The sequence below is a fragment of the Loxodonta africana genome, chromosome 1 (assembly GCF_030014295.1).
Source record: "Loxodonta africana isolate mLoxAfr1 chromosome 1, mLoxAfr1.hap2, whole genome shotgun sequence".
In the NCBI taxonomy this organism is placed as follows: Eukaryota; Metazoa; Chordata; class Mammalia; order Proboscidea; family Elephantidae; genus Loxodonta; species Loxodonta africana.
The window spans coordinates 170489804-170509405 of NC_087342.1; the positions used below are offsets into that span (position 1 = coordinate 170489804).

Sequence of the window (19602 nt, forward strand, 5' to 3'; positions counted from 1 at the left end):
ACAGTCCTTTTCCTCTATCAGCATCAGGGGTCCTCTCATGGCCTATTCCCACTGCTTTTCTCATTTAAAACCCTCAACCGTGAGATTGTCATTGCTTTGATGATGTAACAGCAGAGAGCAGATCATTTGGAGAGTTTCCCTTCAAATACAAATTGCCCATTTCTTGGTGCATAAGTTGGAATCAACTTGACGGCACTGGGTTTGGTTTTGGTTTTTTCCATAGGACATATCCATGAAAATGCACAGTCAGCTTGGAGGAAAACTAAGCATAAACTTCCAATAGTGTAGAGAGAAATGGTGAAGAGCGTGGGTCAGGAAGTCACCTCTAACTTTTACTGTTTGTGTGACTTTGGACAAATCACTTAACCTCTCTGAACCTCAGTTTCCTCACCCATACATAAGGAGTACCTAATTTAGGTGGTTGCTGTAATGGTTAAATGAAATTATACTGCATATAAAGCAATAGTGCCTGACTCTCGGTTAAATACTCAATAAATATTATTCCTTCTCCCAGCCCCCTTGCCTCTGAGCTCCCACCTTAGCCACCTATCTTTTCATATAATCTCCAAAGCTTGGGTATCATCTTTGACTTTTTGTTATTCACTTCTTTTGTTGGATTTCTTTTTCCATTGTTGCCATCGAGTCAATTCTGTCTGACTCATGGCTACCCACTATGTGTCAAAGTAGATGTGCTGCATAGGGTTTACAGTGGCTGGTTTTTTCAAAAGCAGATCTCTAGGCCTTTCCCCCACCCCCACCCCTCCACCCCAGAGGTCTCTGGGTGGACTTAAACCACCAACTGCTGGGTTAACAGACTTCAACTGTTTGCACCACCCTGGGATGTCTTTATTTACTTAGTGACTAGCCAAAAACCCATTGCCATCGAGTTGGTTCCTCTATGGAACAGAGTAGACCTACCCCACAGGGTTTCCAAGGAGCAAATGGTGGAGTCAAACTGCCAGACTTTTGGTTAGCAACTGTAGCTTTTAACAACCAATGCACCACCAGCCCCAATTAGTGACTACTACGTATTATTATTACTTTCTATAGGAAATATAAAACAGTCATCACTTTACCTCAGGCTTCACTTACTATCAACATACAGCTTCTAGTCACTTGAAATGATGGTTATTTTAATGTTCTCTTTACTAGCCTTACTAATGCATCAAAGACAGATTGCTGAAAAGTTTATTCTTAGTTTGCTTTTGAACCTATATTTTATAAACATTTCTCTCAATTGATAGTGGCTCTTGCATGAATTCTGCAGTAGGTCTAAAGATCTTATTTAGAGCCATAAAGTCCTGCAGTGCCTTGTCCAGTTCATCTCTCTCTTTTCACTCTGGATTGCCTGTGCTGTAGCTAAGCTTCCATCCATGTATGATCCACCCTAATCCATCCTTTACCTGCGCTGGGCCCCGACTTCTTTGAACAGTATGGCTAACCTAAATTATTGCTTTTGTTTGTACAAGCATAACTTATAAAAGAAGTTGTTCAACTAGGGAGATGAAAGTCATGGCCCCTAAAAAATAAAAACATTTAAAAAAACCCAAACCCAGTGCCATTGAGTTGATTCTGACTTATTGCAACCCTATGTGTTGTAGAGTAGAACTGCTCCAAAGGGTTTTCTTGGTTGTAATCTTTACAGAAGCAGATTGCCAGGCCTTTCTTCTGTGATGCTGCTGGGTGGGCTCAAACTTCAGGTTAGTGGGTGAGCACAAACCATTGGCACCACCCTCAAACCGATCCATGCATTACCTCTCAATTCGCAACACTTAGTGTAGAGTTGATAGGCTCTCTTGATTTTGAACCCAAACCTCACTCCAAAATTTATTTAGCTACTCTCTCTGCCCCCATCAGGATAATATTTGAAACTTCTGCAGGCTCATTAAAGGGTTTTTGAATTGTGTATACTGTAGGTTTCTGCAGGACTGAAACAAGGCCAAATTACTCCAACAGAGCTCTGTCAAAAATGCCTTTCTATGATCAAGAAGACCAAGTTTCTTAATGCTTACATTACTGTAACAGAAGAGGAGGCCCTAAAGCAAGCTGAAGAATCAGAGAAGAGATATGCAAAAGGTAAATGACTTTTAATTATACTTAATTGTTAGACCTCCTGAGAAAGAGTTTAATTGGATGTAGCAGTCTCTATTTGGCAAGTGAAGCTTTTAACATAAAATACACCCTTATGTAAAGAACTTGCCATGAGGTGTAATAAAAATGAGGCTAATAGATACATGATGCTTCATAATGTCCAACTGTAACAATTTCTAACCGAACTTTTATTTCTTAAGACATATTTTTGTCAAAATTAGTAGGTATCGTAACATTACTGTCTTTATATTTTGGACTGGTATCTCTGGTATCACTCTCGTGGCTTTTTAACCCAGGTCAGCCACTGGGGGATTTAGACGGAATTCCTGTTGCAATAAAAGACAACTTTAGCACATCTGCCATCGAGACAACGTGTGGATCAAACATGCTGAAAGGTAAAATATAACTGATTAGAGTATTAGTAATTTAACAAAAATAGATACTATTTAGTTTAAATTAAAAATAAAATACTAAAGTACCAAGATAACTTCAGACTAACTATATTCTCCAATGAAATACTTGGGATAGAATATTATCTTTTTTACTATTAGCTTTTTCATAAAACAAAATAATTCTTCAGAGGCAGACCAGCTTAGTGAATGAATCCTACTTAGGAAGTTGGAGACCCAATACCTGATCACCGTAAACTTGCTAAGTCACCCCTAACTCCAGCTCATTGATAACATGGGAGTAAATCTGAAGTGTGGACTGATAGGTGGACTTTTGTTAATTGTTTTGGAATATGCACTAGAGCTTTCCAATAGGAGATTTTAGTCAAGAATAAAAATATATGACTACCAGAAAATATGTAAAAATTACTTATATACAGCATTATCTGGGAAGAAAAATTCAGTATAATGAACGAAATAATAATTTGCTATCCGTTTCAAATGAATTAGGTACATCACTGACTGTCATGTAATGTTTTAGAGTACTAACTGTTAAAGTCAAATGGATCTTGCCTGAAAGCAGAGAATACCAGAAAGATGTTTACCTGTGTTTTTTTGACTATATAAAGTCGTTCAACTGTGTGGATCATAACAAATTATGGATAATATTACGAAGATTGGGGAATCCCAGGACACTTAATTGTGCTCATGACCTGAGGAACCTGTACATAGACCAAAAGGCAGTTGTTTGAACAGAACAAGGGGATAAAAATCAAGAAAGGTGTGCGTCAGGGTTGTACACTTTCACCGTACTTATTCAATCTGTATGCTGAGCAAATAATCCGAGAAGCTGGACTATATGAAGGAGAATGGGGCATCAGAATTGGAGGAAGGTACATTAACAACTTGCAATATGCAGGACAAAGCCTTGCTTGCCGAAAGTAAAGTGGACTTGAAGCACTTACTGATGAAGATTAAGACTACAGCCTTCAGTATGGATTGCACTTCAGATGAAGAAAACAAAAATTTTCACAACTGAACCAATAAGCAGCATTATGATTAGTGGAGAAAAGATTAAAGTTGTCAAGGATTTCATTTTACTTGGATCCACAATCAACACCCATGAAAGCAGCAATCGAGAAATCAAACAACATGTTGCACTGGGCAAATCTGCTGCAAAAGACCTCTTTAAAATGTTAAAAAGCAAAGGTGTCACTTTAATGACCAAGGCGCGCCTGACCCGAGCCATGATATTTTCAATTGCCTCATATCCATGCAAAAGCTAAGCAATGAATAAGGAAGACCAAAGAAGAATTGACGCCTTTAAATTATGGAGTTGATGAGGAATATTGAGTATACCATGGACCGCCAAAAGAATGAACAATCTGTCTTAGAGGAATTGCAGCCAGAATGCTCCTTAGAAGCGAGGATGACAGGACTTCTTATGTACTTTGGACATGTTATCAGGAATCCCTGAAGAAGGACATCATGCTTGGTAAAGTGGAGGGTCAGTGAAAAAGAGGAAGACAGTCAACAAAATGGATTGACAAAGTGGCTGCAACAATGGGCTTAAACATAGCGACAATTGCAAGGATGGCGCAGGACCAGGCAATGTTTCATTCTGTTGTTTGTACAATTGATATGAGTTAGAACTGGCTCGATGGCACCTAAATGCAGCAACAACTGTTAAAGTCAGTGTTTTTAGGTTATAAAAATGGTGAATATACAGACTGTCATTTGGAAAAAAATGTAGTAACAGACTGTCTTTTGAAAAAACACGGTAGGTCATGATAGAAAAAATTAACTCTTGGAAGAAAATACAACCTCCTACTCAAATTAAGAAGAATTTAAAAATATAAATATGAGTGAACTGCTTAGTCACAATTTAAAATTGTATTTGTTCTCTGCATGTGATTTACATGTTCACTGTTTTTTTCTCGTAATAAAAAGAACTGAATATATTTTTTAGGTTACGTACCACCTTATAATGCTACAGTAGTTCAGAAGTTGTTCGATCAAGGAGCTCTACTTATGGGAAAAACAAATTTAGATGAGTTTGCTATGGGGTAAGATTGATATTTTCTTCTCTTATATTCCTTCCATCTGTGTCTTTAATTCCATTAAATGAGGGTACCTAAAAGCAGCAAGGTGATTTTTTGAGGACTCTAATGCCAGTTCTGTTGTTCATAGGGTTGCTATGAGTCAGAACCTATTCAAAGGCATCTAATAAGAACTAATGTCAATTTCTCAGTTCCTCTCTGAGACAATATTTGGTTGTCTAATAGGCATGTAGTCACATCTCATTTTGGTTTTAGTTTGCATTTCCCTGATAAGTCTACCCTACCCGCCCCTCCACCACCCTGCACTTCCTCCAAGATGGACAGCACAGAGATACATATGTCGCCTCACTCCTTTCTGTAGCCACCCAACAGGTGTGTTCTTCTCCTTTTAGAACCCAAGACCAGGATTCCAAACTGGAAACGGAAGCTGCTATTTCAAGCAGGCTTTCCTGCAGGGTGGAAATGCTTTCCTACTGTTAGCCTTTTCTTGATTCAGCATTCTCTTGGCTGCTGTGAACCTCCGATTGTTTACCAGAGTTCTGACAAAGTTAGCTCTGACAGTTTCTACTTGGTTTTTGATGTTTCTTTGTGGGATGTATGGAGCTTTTTACTCTGCCACCTTGGTGACGTCACTAGAGAATTGACGCCTTAACAATACGTGTCTTCTGATCTGTTAACACCATACATCTCTCCATTTATTTAGACTTTATTTAATTTTTCTCAGCAGCATTTTTTGTAATTTCCTGCATGTAATCTTGCATATAATTTGTTTGACTTATCCCCAAGTGTTTCGTGTTCTATTAATGCTATAGAAATTTTTTTTTCAATTTTTGTTTGTTGCTAATATATAGAAATATTGATTTTTCTATTGACCTTGTATCTTGTGTCCTCGCTAAAGCTTACTTGTTAGTTTCAGTTGATCCTTGCAGATTCTTTGGGATATTTTATATGGATGATCATGTCCACACATAGAGATAATTTTATATCTTCTTATTTCTTTTTCTTGCCTTATTGCACTAGTTAAGACCTTCAGTATACATTATGGATTGAATTGTGTCCTTCAGAAATATGTGTTGGAATCCTAACCCCTATACCCATGGGTGTATTCCCATTTGGAAACAGGGTTTTCTTTCTTACGTTAATGAAGCCGTATCAGTGTAGGGTATGTCTTGAACTTAATCGTTTTTCAGATATAAAAATAGCAAATAAGACACAGAAACAAGTGAGCACAAATAAGGGGGAAGATAGATGCCACCTGTGAGATTGCCAAGGAACCAGGGAATGCCTGAGCTACGGAAATAGCAGAGAGCTTCCCCTAGAGACGACAGGGAGATAGCCTTCCCTTAGAGTAGGGCCCTGATTTCAGACTTGTGGCCTTCTGAACTGTGAAAAAATAAATTTATGTTCTTTAAGGCACCCACTTGTTGTATTTCTGTTACAACAGCAATAGGAAACTAAGATAGTACATTTTGAACAGAAGTGATGAGATCAGACGTCCTTGCCAAAAAAAATGGAAACAGCTTAATATCTCTTGGTTAGTGAACAATTTTAGAAAAAAAGGAGGCTAAAGAGATATGGCAACTAAATTGCAATACTGGATTTTATACTACTATATTTATGGGTAAAGGGCCATGGTATATGTAGGTTACTCTTAAGTGGTTCAGGGAAAAAAAAATGTGCTTACATGTGTGTCTATCTATCTATCGATCTATCTATCGATCGATCGATAGATAGATAGACACACACACAGGATGCAAATAATAAAGCAAATGGGATCATTGTTAAAGAGTATACTGTGTTTTTCATACTATATTTTTTGGAACTTATCTCTAAGATTGAAATTATTTCAAATTTTAAAAAGTAAGTTATTAACATTCTACTTACAATGCTTTTCTTAAAACTTCTGATTAAGAGAAGGATTCCTTCAAAAGACGTCTTCTTGTTATGGTTTGAATGTTTATGACACTTTTCAACAAGGAGACCTTAATTTACAAGGGAAACTATCTATAGTGGAATTGGATCATCAGCTGGGATAAAATCTTCTTTTGTTGGTAGGCTAGTTTTCTACTTTACCATACCCCATCCTCCACCTCCTCAACCTTCTAATTAACGAAAGCTACATTTGAGCACGCTTCCCACCTTTCCCAATTCAAGCTATAGTAAAGTACTAAAAGCTCAGTGAGTATCAGGAGCAAGTAATATACTCAGGAGATAAAAACTGGTACATAAAGTTAAAGTTTTACTAAGGTATTTCACTTCTTTGTCTCAGATCTGGAAGTACAGATGGTGTATTTGGACCAGTTAAAAACCCTTGGAGTTATTCAAAGCAATACAGAGAAAAGAGGAAGCAGAAGCCCCACGGTGAAAATGAAGATTCAGATTGGCTAATAACTGGAGGGAGCTCAGGCGGTAGTGCAGCTGCCGTATCAGCATTCACGTGCTTTGCGTAAGATGCTTTTTCTATTTGTTTTTTAAAAAACCAACCAGATACAAGTAGTCATATGGAGAATCCAGCCATAGAGCAGGTGATACCTTAATATTTTATCTCTTTTAAGAAACCATTGAGCTGTTTGTGCTCCATGCATATCAAACTTATATCTTATACTCAACTGTACAGTATGCTGTGTATAGTTTATACATTTAACTTTAATTTAAAATAACATTTGAACCCTTCTTCTATGGTATCTAGTTCTCTTAAAAATATGATTTTATGGGTCTTCCAGAATAAACGGGAAACCTGGTAGTGTAGTGGCTAAGTGCTACAGCTGCTAACTAGAAGGTTGGTAGTTTGAATCCACCAGGTGCTTCTTGGAAACTCTGTGGGGCAGTTCTTCTCTGTCCTGTAGGGTCACTATGAGTCAGAATCAACTCATTAGCAACGGGTTTTTGTTTGTTCCAGAATAAACTAGTTAGCATAAATGGACTTCACTGAATTCCTTTTTTTTAATAATCCCTTTATTATTTATTGTCCTGATTGTACAAATATTTAGGGACTAACATATCCTGACTTTGAGTCCAGCTGAATGAACTAAACTGTTAGTAATGATTTCCTCTCCAATAAAACTGACTTTTGCAATAGAAAGAAAAAAAAAAATTTTCTAATGTGTATCAATACTATATTTAAAATAGTACTTCATAAACCCATACTTCAAAATGTATGTCAGTGAATAAAGATTTTTCAAGTTTGTTAGGAGCTGATCTATTTATTCACCTGTCATACTTTGTATTTTGAAAGACTCCATCAGTCATACTTTAAGCTGCATTTGCTTACCACCTAAAGAAGAACAAATAAATATGGCTGTTATTATACTTAATTTATTGGTCTCAGTTTAACCAAATTTGTGTTGCTTTACTAATAATGTATGTATTTTATTCTTCTTAATTATCTATTAAAACCAAGCTCTTTCACAGGCATTGCAACTAATAAATTACTTGTATTTTTTAGAGCTATGGAAATTTATGTTCTACAGTTTTGTTTTTTTTTTTTTAAGTTTTCTTGAAATCTTGTTAATAAGACCATTGCACTTTATCTCTGGAATTTTATAGCATTGCATTAATATTAATGAGAGTTCTGACAAGTTAGGACTGCAGAATTAGGTGCTTTTTTTCTGTCCTCATCACCCCACTTAGTGTTCATCTTTCTGAAGGTACTTTGAGAAGATGGCATTTTGACACATAATAACTATGGAAATGTAGGTTTTACTTTATTACACAGTTGTCAGTGAATCCTAATAAGAAAATGTATCCTTTTAGAAATTGTGAAAGCAACAGTCTAATTTCATATCTTAAATTAACTTGGTAAGCAAGGAAGTATAATTTGCATTTTCTGTAGGGGACAACTGTCATGTTATTGTTAGGTTGCTTGTTAAATTCAAAGCTTCAGTTTAATACACAGACCAAAAGTAGCTTCAAATTGAATATATCCCAAACTGTATTCTTTTGTTTTTCCTCCTTTTGATTTCTTTCTTTTATAATAGCTTTAAAACCAGGAAGATTCTTGGAATACTATGCAGTCACTAAAAAGAATGAGATAGAGCACATGTAGTAACATGGAATGGTACCCAAGATTCATTGTTAAGTGAAAAACAAGTTGCAGAACAGTATGTATAGTAAGACTCTATTTCTGACAAAAGTAATATATGTTAGTAGTTACATTGAAGTATCTGGATGAATGTATATGGAAACTGATAACAGGGTTATTATGGGGCAGGTTGATTATAAGAGGAGCCCTGAGTGGTAAAAACAGTTAACACACTCAGCTGCTAACTGAAAGGCTGGAGGTTCAAGTACACCCAGAGGTGCCTTAGAAGAAAGGCCAGGCAGCCTACTTCTGAAAAATCAGGATTGAAAACCTTGTGGAGGTGCTCACTTCGGCAGCACATATATACTAAAATTGGAGCAATACAGAGAAGATTAACATGGCCCCTTTATAAGGAGGACAAGGCAAATTTGTGCAGTGTTCTATATTTAAAGAAAAGAAAACCCTATGGAGCACAGTTCTACTCTGACACACATGGGGTCGACATGAGTTGGAATCAACTCAACATCAACTGAGCAACTGGTGATTATAAGAGAAATTTTATTTTATGTATCATACAGTTATATAACATTTTAGTTTTTGCAGAAGGCATATATACTTTTCTAATCAGGGAAGCCTCTTTATTTTCTGAAATAGTTTTATTTTTTTTAAATAAGAAAAGTATATACTCTGGGAATAATTGGGCAAAGAAATAAACAGACACTTTATGAATAGGCAGGAAACCCTAGTGGCATAGTGTTTAAGGGCTACGGCTGCTAACCAAAAGGTCAGCAGTTCATATCCACCAGGTGCTCCTTAGAAGCTCTATGGGGCAATTCTACTCTGTCCTATAGGGTCACTATGAGTCGGAATCGACTCGATGGCAGTGGGTTTGGTTTGGTTATGAATAGGCAATGCAAATTCAAATAAACATGAAAAGTTATTCAAAGAAATGCTTATTAACAAAGCTTTTTTTTTTTAATTAACAAAAAGTTTAAAAGCTGATAATACTCAGTGATGGTAATGAAACATTAAAACGCGCTCTGATCCACTGCAATTGGGAATATAAATTGGCATAACCTTTCTGAAAGTAATTTGACAATATGTACAAAGAGCATAATAACTGACAAGCCCAATGGCTCAGTATCTACTTCTTGGAAGCTAGTCTGCAAAATAATCAGACATATGGGTAAAGTTTTATGTTTAAAGGTATTTATTACCAAATTATATATTATATATTATACAGTTATTATTCTGGTTGGAAGCAACATAAATGTTTAAATAAATTATAATACGTCTTTATCCATGATTCTGAATGGGGTAACAGAAAGTTATATCTCCTGTCCTGGGTGGGGTGTGTTTAATTTATACCACCACCATCAGTTGCTATCAAGTCGATTCTGACTCATGGCGACCCCATGTGCAAAATTGCCATTAATTTATTTTAAATGCCAAGTAATATCAAAGGAAGGTATAAGAATTTTATGTATATCCATAGGAGAATGGACTTTAAAATATTTGGAATTACCAATATATGTGATGGAATATTATATGCATTTTTGAGCCCTGGTTGTGCAGTGGTTAAGAGCTCAGCTGCTAACCAAAAGGTCAGTGGTTCGAATCCATCAGCTACTCCTTGGAAACCCTATGTGACAGTTCTACTCTGTCCTATAGGGTCACCGTGAGTTGGAATCAACTCGATGGCTACGAGTTTGGTTTTTTTTTTTTTGGTTTAAAACTTTTAGTGACTTAAAAAAAAATAGCGAAAGGCTCATGATAAACAAAATAGAGATGGAAACTTATGATTACGGAATGACCTCAACTATGAAAAAAATGCATTAAAAAAAGACATGATGTTAACATGCCAAAATGTGCACAGTGTTAGCCTTTGGGTAGTGGAATATTTTGTTACCTCTTTACACTTTTCTACACTTTATGAATTCTCTGTAATGAACATGTGTTACTTCTGTATAATCAGGGGAAAATACAGTTTAAAAATATACATTTAAAAGATAAATTCCAAACATAATTAGTAAATGTCAGTCTTCTAAAGAGAATTCCATTTAAATTTCAGGGCTTTAGGATCTGATACAGGAGGATCAACCAGAAACCCAGCTGCACAGTGTGGGCTTGTCGGTGTAAAGCCAAGCTATGGCTTAGTCTCCCGTCATGGTCTCATTCCCCTGGTGAATTCAATGGATGTGCCAGGAATCTTAACCAGATGTGTGGATGATGCAGCAGTTGTATTGGGTATTTATGTGATTCCATATAGCTTCAACGCATTATCACTTCACTGTAAAACAATATGTCTGTTGCTGATAAGTATTTCTCCTTAACAGGTGTACTAGCTGGACATGATCCCAAAGATTCTACCACTATACAAGACCCTGTTAAACCATTTCTGCTTCCAAGTTTGACAGATGTGAGCAAACTATGTATAGGAATTCCAAAGGTAACTCCTTCCATTCCTTACTTTATAGAAATGCTGTCAAGTCAAATACAGAACATAGACTTGGGAGGCAAACTGGTTAGGTTTGAATCCCTTTTGTGCCACTTTCAGCTGTTGGACCTTGAGCACATGACTTAATTTCTCTAACTTCAATTTCCCCATCTGTAAAATGGAGATAATTAATGGTATTGACCTCAAAGAGTTGTGAAGATTAAATAAGATAGTCATGTAAATTAGGGGTCTGAAAACTTTCCCGTAAAGGGCCAGATAGTGAATATTTTAAGCTTTGTGGACCATATAGTCTTTATTATGCATACACTCTCCTCTTTAGTGTGAAAGCAGCCATAGACAATATGTAAATGAAGAGCCTGGCTGTGTTCTAATGAAACTTTATTTTCAAAAATAGGCAGCAGGTCATAGCTTGCCAACTCCTGATGTGAAGGACTTAACCTAAGCCCTTATTTGCATAGTAAGGGCTCAACAAATGCTGCCATCTTTACTATTGTTGTTATTACCCGTGCTATGCCTGTTACGGAGTCCCTGGGTGGTGCAAATGGTTAACATGCTCAGCTGCTAACTGAAAGATTGGCAGTTTGAGTCCACCCAGGGGTGCCTCGGAAGGAAGGCTTAGAGATCTACTTCTGAAAAATCAGCCACTGAAAACCCTCTGGAGCACGGTTCTACCCTTGACGCACAGGTCACCAGAGTCAAATCAACTTGATGGCAACTGATACTGGCAGCATACCTATTACAGTAGCAGTTGAGTCATTTATACATGAACGTAAAATTTCTAAGGTTTAAAAAACAATTAAAATGTTAAGCCTAGCAATATATGAATACCTTAAACCTTTTAGAAAGATACCTATATAAGTTACCCTGTAGAGTAGAGTTTCTCAGCCTTGGCACAATTGACATTTTGGGCTGGATAGCTTTTTGTTGTAGGGGGCTATCCTGTGCACCATAGGATGTTTAGCAGCACCGCTTTCCTCTACCCACTAGAGACCAGTAGCAATGCCTACCCACTCACAGCCATAAATGCCTCCACACGTTGCCAAATGTTCCCTGGTTGGGAGAAGTGGGACAAAATTTCCCCCAATTAAAACAGCTGCTGTAGAGAAATACCAGCTTCTTCAAAATCTTCCGTGAAGGTAATATCTTGCCTTCCTTTAACAATTCAGAGAGAGCACAGGCTTTAAAAACAGACCTAGTTTGGAATCCTGGATCCTCTCTTACCTGTTATGTAACTTTAGAAAAGTCACTTAACTCCTCTAGTCTCCGTATTTTTCACTTATAAAATGAGGGATGTTAATACCTACATTATGGGTTTGTTAAAAAGATTAAATGAGAGAACTTTTGAAAAGCATCTAGCAGAGTATATGATACATAATAAACATTTAACAAATGTGAGTTCTCCAACCAGATCTCCAATTGTTAATATTGTTATATCCAGCTCATAATATTTAGTACTGTGCTTGTCATTCTATAAACAATCTTAAATATTAATTATGTATTATGCTTACGTGAATATTATTCTGGCATAAAATGTGACCTTTTAAAAAAGAGTTTTGTACAGTTTTTTTCATATGCTTATTTCTGAAAGCATTTTTGGTACTGAATGCATCATCAGTGTCTTTGTATAATAATGGTTTGATCTTTAGAGGAATACCTTACCTTTCACCTGAGTGTCAGTAAATTACAGTGATTTCAGCACTTAATGCATGACCTGGTCACCAGACTTCTCTGAATCTCAGTTTCTTAATATGACAGTAAATCAGGTTATAATAGAAATTCTTTTTAATAATAAAATTCTCTGAAAAAGTACTGTTATGGTAGATATTCTCGAAATTAACCCAGATGGGTTAATCTTTCTAGCTACCTACCAGCAATTTAATGAATTTTTCTAACGTATTGCCAAAGGTGCTGGAGTACAAATTTTTGTAATATCATCTGTGCAGATGTTCCAATTTCTTCATCTTGACTTTTTCCCATTAGGAATATCTTGTACCAGAATTATCAAGTGAAGTACAATCTCTTTGGACCAAAGCTGCTGACCTTTTTGAATCCAGGGGGGCCAAAGTAATTGAAGTGTCCCTGCCTCACACCAGTTATTCAATTGTCTGCTACCATGTATTGTGCACATCAGAAGTGGCATCAAATATGGCAAGATTTGATGGACTAGAATACGGTAAGATGACTGTTTTGGGGTTTTTTTATTTTTTTGTTTTGGATTTTTCAGCTAATTGCCTCAAACATTCGAAAGGTTCACTTACTAGTGGCAAGAAAATTATTGTCTGAGATAATATTAATGATTCAGGAAAATAAATCAGTGAATCATTTTACCTTTGTCAGTTTAGCATTGTACTTATGCTATTCGTCCTAAGTATGTGTATGTTCAATTCACTGCTCTGGACTATGAATTGCTTGAAGGGGTAGTATTTTTTCTTTGTATACTTCCGCCCTTCTGGCACATCGTAGGAGCTTAATAAATGTTTGCGTGAATGATTGAGGGAGTGAACATGAGGGAATGAACAAATGAAGTTTTATTCTTGGCTATTTTCTTCTCTCTCCTTGATTCCTGACAAATTAGCATGTGACAAGGCAGATGAAGGAGAAGAGCAATTAAGGGCACTCTCCCAAGATTCTAGTACTGGTCACAAATGTGAATCTAGACCCGGTTTTTAGCCAGAACTTTACAAGTAATGTTTTCAAGTAATTCTTTTCAAGTAATATTTATCCCTTTGTTTGTTTTCAGGTCACAGGTGTGACATTGATGTGTCTACTGAAGCTATGTATGCTGCAACCAGACGAGAAGGGTTCAATGATGTGGTGAGAGGAAGAATTCTCTCAGGAAACTTCTTCTTATTAAAAGAGTAAGATAATTTCCATTTTTCTTGAAACCTTAAGAGTGAAATAGTAGCATGACTATCCGGTCTTAAGAAGCAAAATCCTATTTAATTTGAATTAGAAAGGGCCTATTTATGTCAACTTTGGTTCCTGGTTATACAAAAAAAAAAAAAAGGGAAATTACACTCTAGCTAAATGATTAGTATAAACTAAAGAGGACGCCGTGGAGGATTTTAGTTTCCCCTGGCTGTTATTGATAGATGGGGGTTTTGCTTTAGACCCTTAAGCAGGGTGTCTCTTTAGCAATGCAGTGAGTCAACTCTGTTTTCCTTTGCATTACATATCTATTTGCTCTAAGAAAGAATGCTAAATTAACTTAGATTGTCTACAATATAAGTTGATTTATAATCTGAATAGGATTCGTCTTCTATACCACCAAGTCTGTCTAAGGGGACATGAGAAGTGAGAAAAAGTAAGTGATTATTGCAATGAGTAGCTTCCTGGAGGCTTTTTTTCATGCCCTCAAGGGCAGAAATCATTTTATTCATCTGTGCATCCCCTCAGGGTCAGTAGGATTGTTTGTTCCAAAAATATTATTTCATTATATTTTATATTAAAAGATCTTTTTCTATATTAACCAAATGCTTGAAATGACTTCCAAAAAAACCAAACCTGTTGCTATTGAGCCAATTCTGACTTATAACGACCCTATAACACAGAACAGAGCTGCCCCATAGGGTTTCCAAGGAGTGGCTGGTGGATTCAAATTGCAGGCCTTTTCATTAGCAGCTGGGCTCTTAACCACGACACCTTAGGAATAGGAAAAGAAAATGAAATTTTATTAAGCCAAAAATGTTACATTTGTCAAATATTACTGACTAGAATCATATCATATATCTTAAGGTACAAGTTGATGAAATATATAGGTCATTGTAACACTACAAAAAGTAATTGCGGGAAAATGAAACAATCAGAATGGAAATAATGAGAATGTTCACACTTTGTGAAGAATGTAACCAACGTCACTAAACAAGTTGTATAGAAGTTGTTGAATGGGAAATTAAACTGCTATGTAAACTTTCACTAAAAACACAATATAGTATTGTTTTTAAAAAAAGGAAGAAATTGAGGGACAGAAGTCTGAAGTATCTTACATGACCACCAGTTGGGAGTATTGAGAAAAGGAATTCTTGCTGGTATCCCTAGCTTGTGATTCAGTCCTAACTTGGATCAAGTTTTTTTTTTTTTTTTTCTGTTTAGGGGATTTTGATTGCTTGATTATTTGTTTTGTGAAGGATTGGACATGGGTGATAAGAAAAATGGGATTTGGAATATTTTTTTTCCCCCCATAATCTTAAAAACTCTATTTATGTGCCAGGAATTGTAAAATGTCTGAACGTTTTTATTCATGTTATACCTCAGTTTAGAATTTTGTCATTCTTCTGTTATCTTTTGTTCAAAAATAGAAATTTATTGAAGTAGGAATCCAGAGTTAATTTTTAATTGGCATTTACTTTTGAACCATATTTAAATCTACCTCTTGATATTTATTTTCTTTTTGTCTCATCTGCTGTTTGTTTCTTTTAACCTCTTTTCCTGCCTTCTTTTATTTAAACAATTTTCTATTAAATAGGTTTAAAATGAGGAAAAATAGTCATTTATTTATACCTACTTATTTACTGTTTCTTAAGCTTTTCACATCTTTGTGTGAATCACATCTTTGTGTGAATCCAGATTTCCATCTGGTATAATTTTCTTTCTGCCCAAAGAACTTCCTTTAATAATTCTTGTAGTGCAAGTCTGCTGGCAACAAATTCTTTCAGCATACGATTCTATGTAAAAGTCTTTATTTTGCCTTTAATTTTTAAAGATATTTTCACTGAGTATAAGATTTTAGTTTGATAGCTTTTTTGTACTTTAAAAATGTTGTTCCATTGTCTTCTGACTTGCATAGCTTCTGAGAAGTCTGTAGTCATTCTTATCCTATTCTTCTGTATATGTATGTCTTTTTTCCTCTGGCATGTTTTCAGATTTTCTCTTCGGTTTTCAGGAATTTGACAATGATGCTCCTTAGTGTGATTTTCTGCATATTTCCTCTGCTTGGGGGTTTGTTGAGCTTTTGGATTAGTGGGTTTACAGTAGTAATCAAATTTGAGGAAATTTTAGCCATTATTTTTTCAAATATTTTTCTGCCCCACCTCCCTGTCTTTATAGGACTCCATTTACATGTATGTTAATCTGCTTGTTGTCCTACGGCTTACCGATATGCCCTTTTTTTTTTTTTTTTTTCCCCAGTCTTTCTTCTCTCTGTGCTCCCTTTTGGACAGTTTCTATTACTATCTTTAGAATCACTGATCTTTTCTTCTGTTGTATCAATCTGCTGTCAACCCCACCTAGTATATTTTTTATTTATGTATTTTTTATCTGTAGAAATCCCAAGTAGGTCTTTTTATCTCTTCAATTTCCTTATTATTTTATGTTTTCCTCAACTTCTCGAACATATGGAACATATTTATGGTACCTATTTTAGTGTCGATAAAATAAGACATTGTAATAGTGGATTAGAATGAACCTCTGGTGACCTAGTTCTAGTCCTACCTCTACCACTGCCTATCTTTGTAACCTTCAGAAAGTCATTTAATTGCTATGCATTTGATTTTCCTCACCTGAAAATGAAGGTGCTGGTTTAGTAATGTTCCCTGAAAGTGTTAATATTTTGTGGTTATATGTGTGAAAGTGCATCTGGTAGTGAATTCCTGATTGATTATATTCCAGATAACAAACTTTGGGGATATAGCACAGTTGAATAAAACTTATTTTTATGTGTTATAAGAATTTTCATAGTGTCTGCTCATCAAGACCAAGAATCCAGTGGTTCTTTAATAACCCTAATATATGAGAATTGATTCAAAGAAATAACAAAAAGCCCTTAAAATGTCATCTAATTTTTTTCTACAGAAACTATGAGACTTATTTCATCAAAGCACAGAAAGTGAGACGACTCATTGCTAATGATTTTGTGAATGTTTTTAACTCTGGAGTTGATGTCTTGCTAACACCCACAACTCTGAGTGAGGCAGTGCCATACTTGGAGTTCATCAAAGAAGACAACAGAACCCGAAGTGCCCAGGATGATATTTTTACACAAGCAGTAAATATGGCAGGTGAGGATCCCTCAAGAATGTTTTGGTTTTCTTTAAATTCATAGGCAAGCCCCTGGTTTTCAACTTACGCTGTAGCTATACTGTTTCCTAAAAGCAATAGCTTGTCCTTCTGGAATGCTTAGGAAGGTTTGATGTGTGTTTGTATCTATGCATACACACACATATATATTCTAAGCCAATCCACTTAGTATATTTTTTATTTTGAAAATTTTCAAATCTATACAAAAATTTTTTAAAAAGTAGTATAATAAATACCCATATGCCTTTCACTGAGATTCATCATTGTTAACATTTGAATCATTTACTTTTTCCTCTGTCTCTTTTTTTCTCTCTCTTCACACTCACACACACACACACACTTTTTTTAGCTGAATCATATGAAAGTTTCAGACATGACTCTCCACCCCTGAATTCTTGAGTACGAATCCTCTAAGAAAAAGGACATTCTTTTACATAACCGCAGTTCAATTATCACATCTAAGAAAACTGACATTAACTCAATAATAGCATCCAAATATAATCCATATTCAAATTTTCTCAACTGTACCAAAAATGTCTTTTATAGTTGTTTTTTTCCCTGATTCAGAATCTAATCAAGGATATATATATATTACATTTGTTTACGGGTTTTTTTTTTTTAATCTTGAACAATTCCCTAACCCTCTCTTTATTTTTATTTAGAATCACATCAGACTGTGTTATGATTTCTGTTTTAATATCAAATATAATATAGAAAACTCAACAGGAAAAGAAAAGCCTATTGTATTTACTCATATTTTTGCTTACTGTGTTCATTGTTCCTTCATGGTTTCACGAAACAGAAGCACAGTGGTAAAATCTCACCTTCTGTGCTAACTGCCTAGTAAGAATCAGCAGGAATCCAATTCCCAAAGTGTGGAAATGGATCCAGTCCTCAGCTTCTCACTTCTCCATCCTTGTTGTCACACAATCAAGTGACACTCTTTCTTTCTGTCTCTCTCTCTCTCTGACCCTAGCCACCTGGAGCTGGGTCACAGCTCACAAGTTAGATGGACACCATCTTTCAGACCAGCTGCCCGTGCAGCATTTCCCTGACCGTAGCCACCCAGAGCTGAGTAAGATCTCAGAAGTTAGAAGGACACCTTCTTTCAGACTGCCAAACAGGCAGACACCAGCCCCTGCTTCCTTTTCACTGCCTCTGTGAGTTTGCTAATTCACTGGAACAACTCACAGAATTCGTGGGGAGTACACCACATTTATGGCACAGATTTATTACAACCAAAAAGGATACAAAGAGATGCATAGGAACAGGTGTGGGATGGGTCCCAGGACAGAACTTCCATATATCAAAGTGGGATGTGCTACCCTCTCCCACACATGGTCACCAATCAGGAAGCTCCTCTGAGCCATAGGGCACAGCTCTCTTATTGGCCTTATCCCATGGCCATGATAGATTACATCATGCCTCATGAGGCTTAATCAGTGTCAGCCCCACAGGTGATCCCTCGTGGTCTGGTCTGCTCCCACTCACTGGCCTCAGGTATTGGTGTGATTTGAAAGAATCCAAAACAAAGGCCAAATTGCTTTTTGTAAGGTAATTCCACACCTTGCAATGGTATTCCAAGATTCTTTCTTTTATCATTTTCTTTCTGTTTAGAAAACTTCGTTTAGCCATTCTTTTAAGGTAGGTCTCCTGGCAACAGATTCTTTTAGCTTTCTTTTGTTTGAGAATGTCTTAATTTCCCTTATATATTCACAGGCTGTTTTTGCTGTATATAGGATTCTGGTTTGATAGTTCTTTTCTTTAGCACTTCAAAAATGTGCCACTTTTTTCCTGCTCTGCGTAGTTTCTGATGAGAAATTCCCTACCTTTTTCCATTTTGTTTTTTATGAAAAGTCCAGGTCACTTGTCCAATAGAAAGTTCCACCCATAATCTGGATTTGTCTGTTTCTTCATGATTGGGTTGAATTAAACATTTTTGGCAGAAATACTGCATACTCTTTATATCAAGAAATAGTTAATTTCAGTTTGTCCTTAGACCTGTCCCCATTAATCTTTGAAAATTTCCTTGTTTTATGGCATAACACATGTCCCAAGTTTATCTTATATTTTCTCTGCCCCAAAACTGGAATTAAAACTACCCTGAGCTAGTATTTCTCATCTAAGAGATCAGCAGAAATTCAAAAGCTCAAGAACATGCTCTGTTGGCCAAGTGATAAGAAAAGTCTCTTTGCTGGTGAGAATCCAAAATGGTACAACTTCTTGAGAGAGGAATTTGGCAATATCTAATTACGTATGTACTCACCCTTTGATGAAGCAATCCTTTTTAATCTGAGAAGCTTCCAAGAATACCAGGAAACATGGGCACAGGTTATTCATTGAAGCATTGTGTGAAATAGCTAAATATCGGAAACAATCTAAATGTCCAAGCATAGGGCACTGGTTCAATAAATTATGATACAACCACATAAAAGAATACAATGCAGCTATTTAAAAAAAAAAAAAAGAAATGAAGAAAGTCTCTGTGAACTGATATAGAGTGATTTCTAAGGTAAATTGTTAAGTAAACAAAACAAGGTGCAAAGTATATAGTATAATATTATATTT

The 19602-nt window shown here is 36.0% G+C and overlaps 1 protein-coding gene and 1 non-coding gene across 6 annotated transcripts in view; both read left to right on the plus strand.

Annotated features, from left to right (window-relative positions):
* QRSL1 (glutaminyl-tRNA amidotransferase subunit QRSL1) overlaps window positions 1-19602 on the plus strand; it is a 52618-nt gene that overhangs the window by 8012 nt on the left and 25004 nt on the right. For all 5 annotated transcript variants that reach the window (XM_023543167.2, XM_064289336.1, XM_003404065.4 and 2 more), the window contains exons 2-10: window positions 1917-2076; window positions 2388-2486; window positions 4450-4546; window positions 6810-6986; window positions 10633-10808; window positions 10898-11010; window positions 13000-13192; window positions 13760-13877; window positions 16810-17015. In XM_023543167.2, the coding sequence (XP_023398935.2) occupies window positions 1917-2076; window positions 2388-2486; window positions 4450-4546; window positions 6810-6986; window positions 10633-10808; window positions 10898-11010; window positions 13000-13192; window positions 13760-13877; window positions 16810-17015 (1339 nt within the window). The remainder of the gene's footprint in view (window positions 1-1916; window positions 2077-2387; window positions 2487-4449; window positions 4547-6809; window positions 6987-10632; window positions 10809-10897; window positions 11011-12999; window positions 13193-13759; window positions 13878-16809; window positions 17016-19602) is intronic.
* Window positions 8902-9011, plus strand: LOC111750449 (U6 spliceosomal RNA). Its single transcript, XR_002785580.1, has one exon. It is a non-coding gene; the product is annotated as a U6 spliceosomal RNA (small nuclear RNA).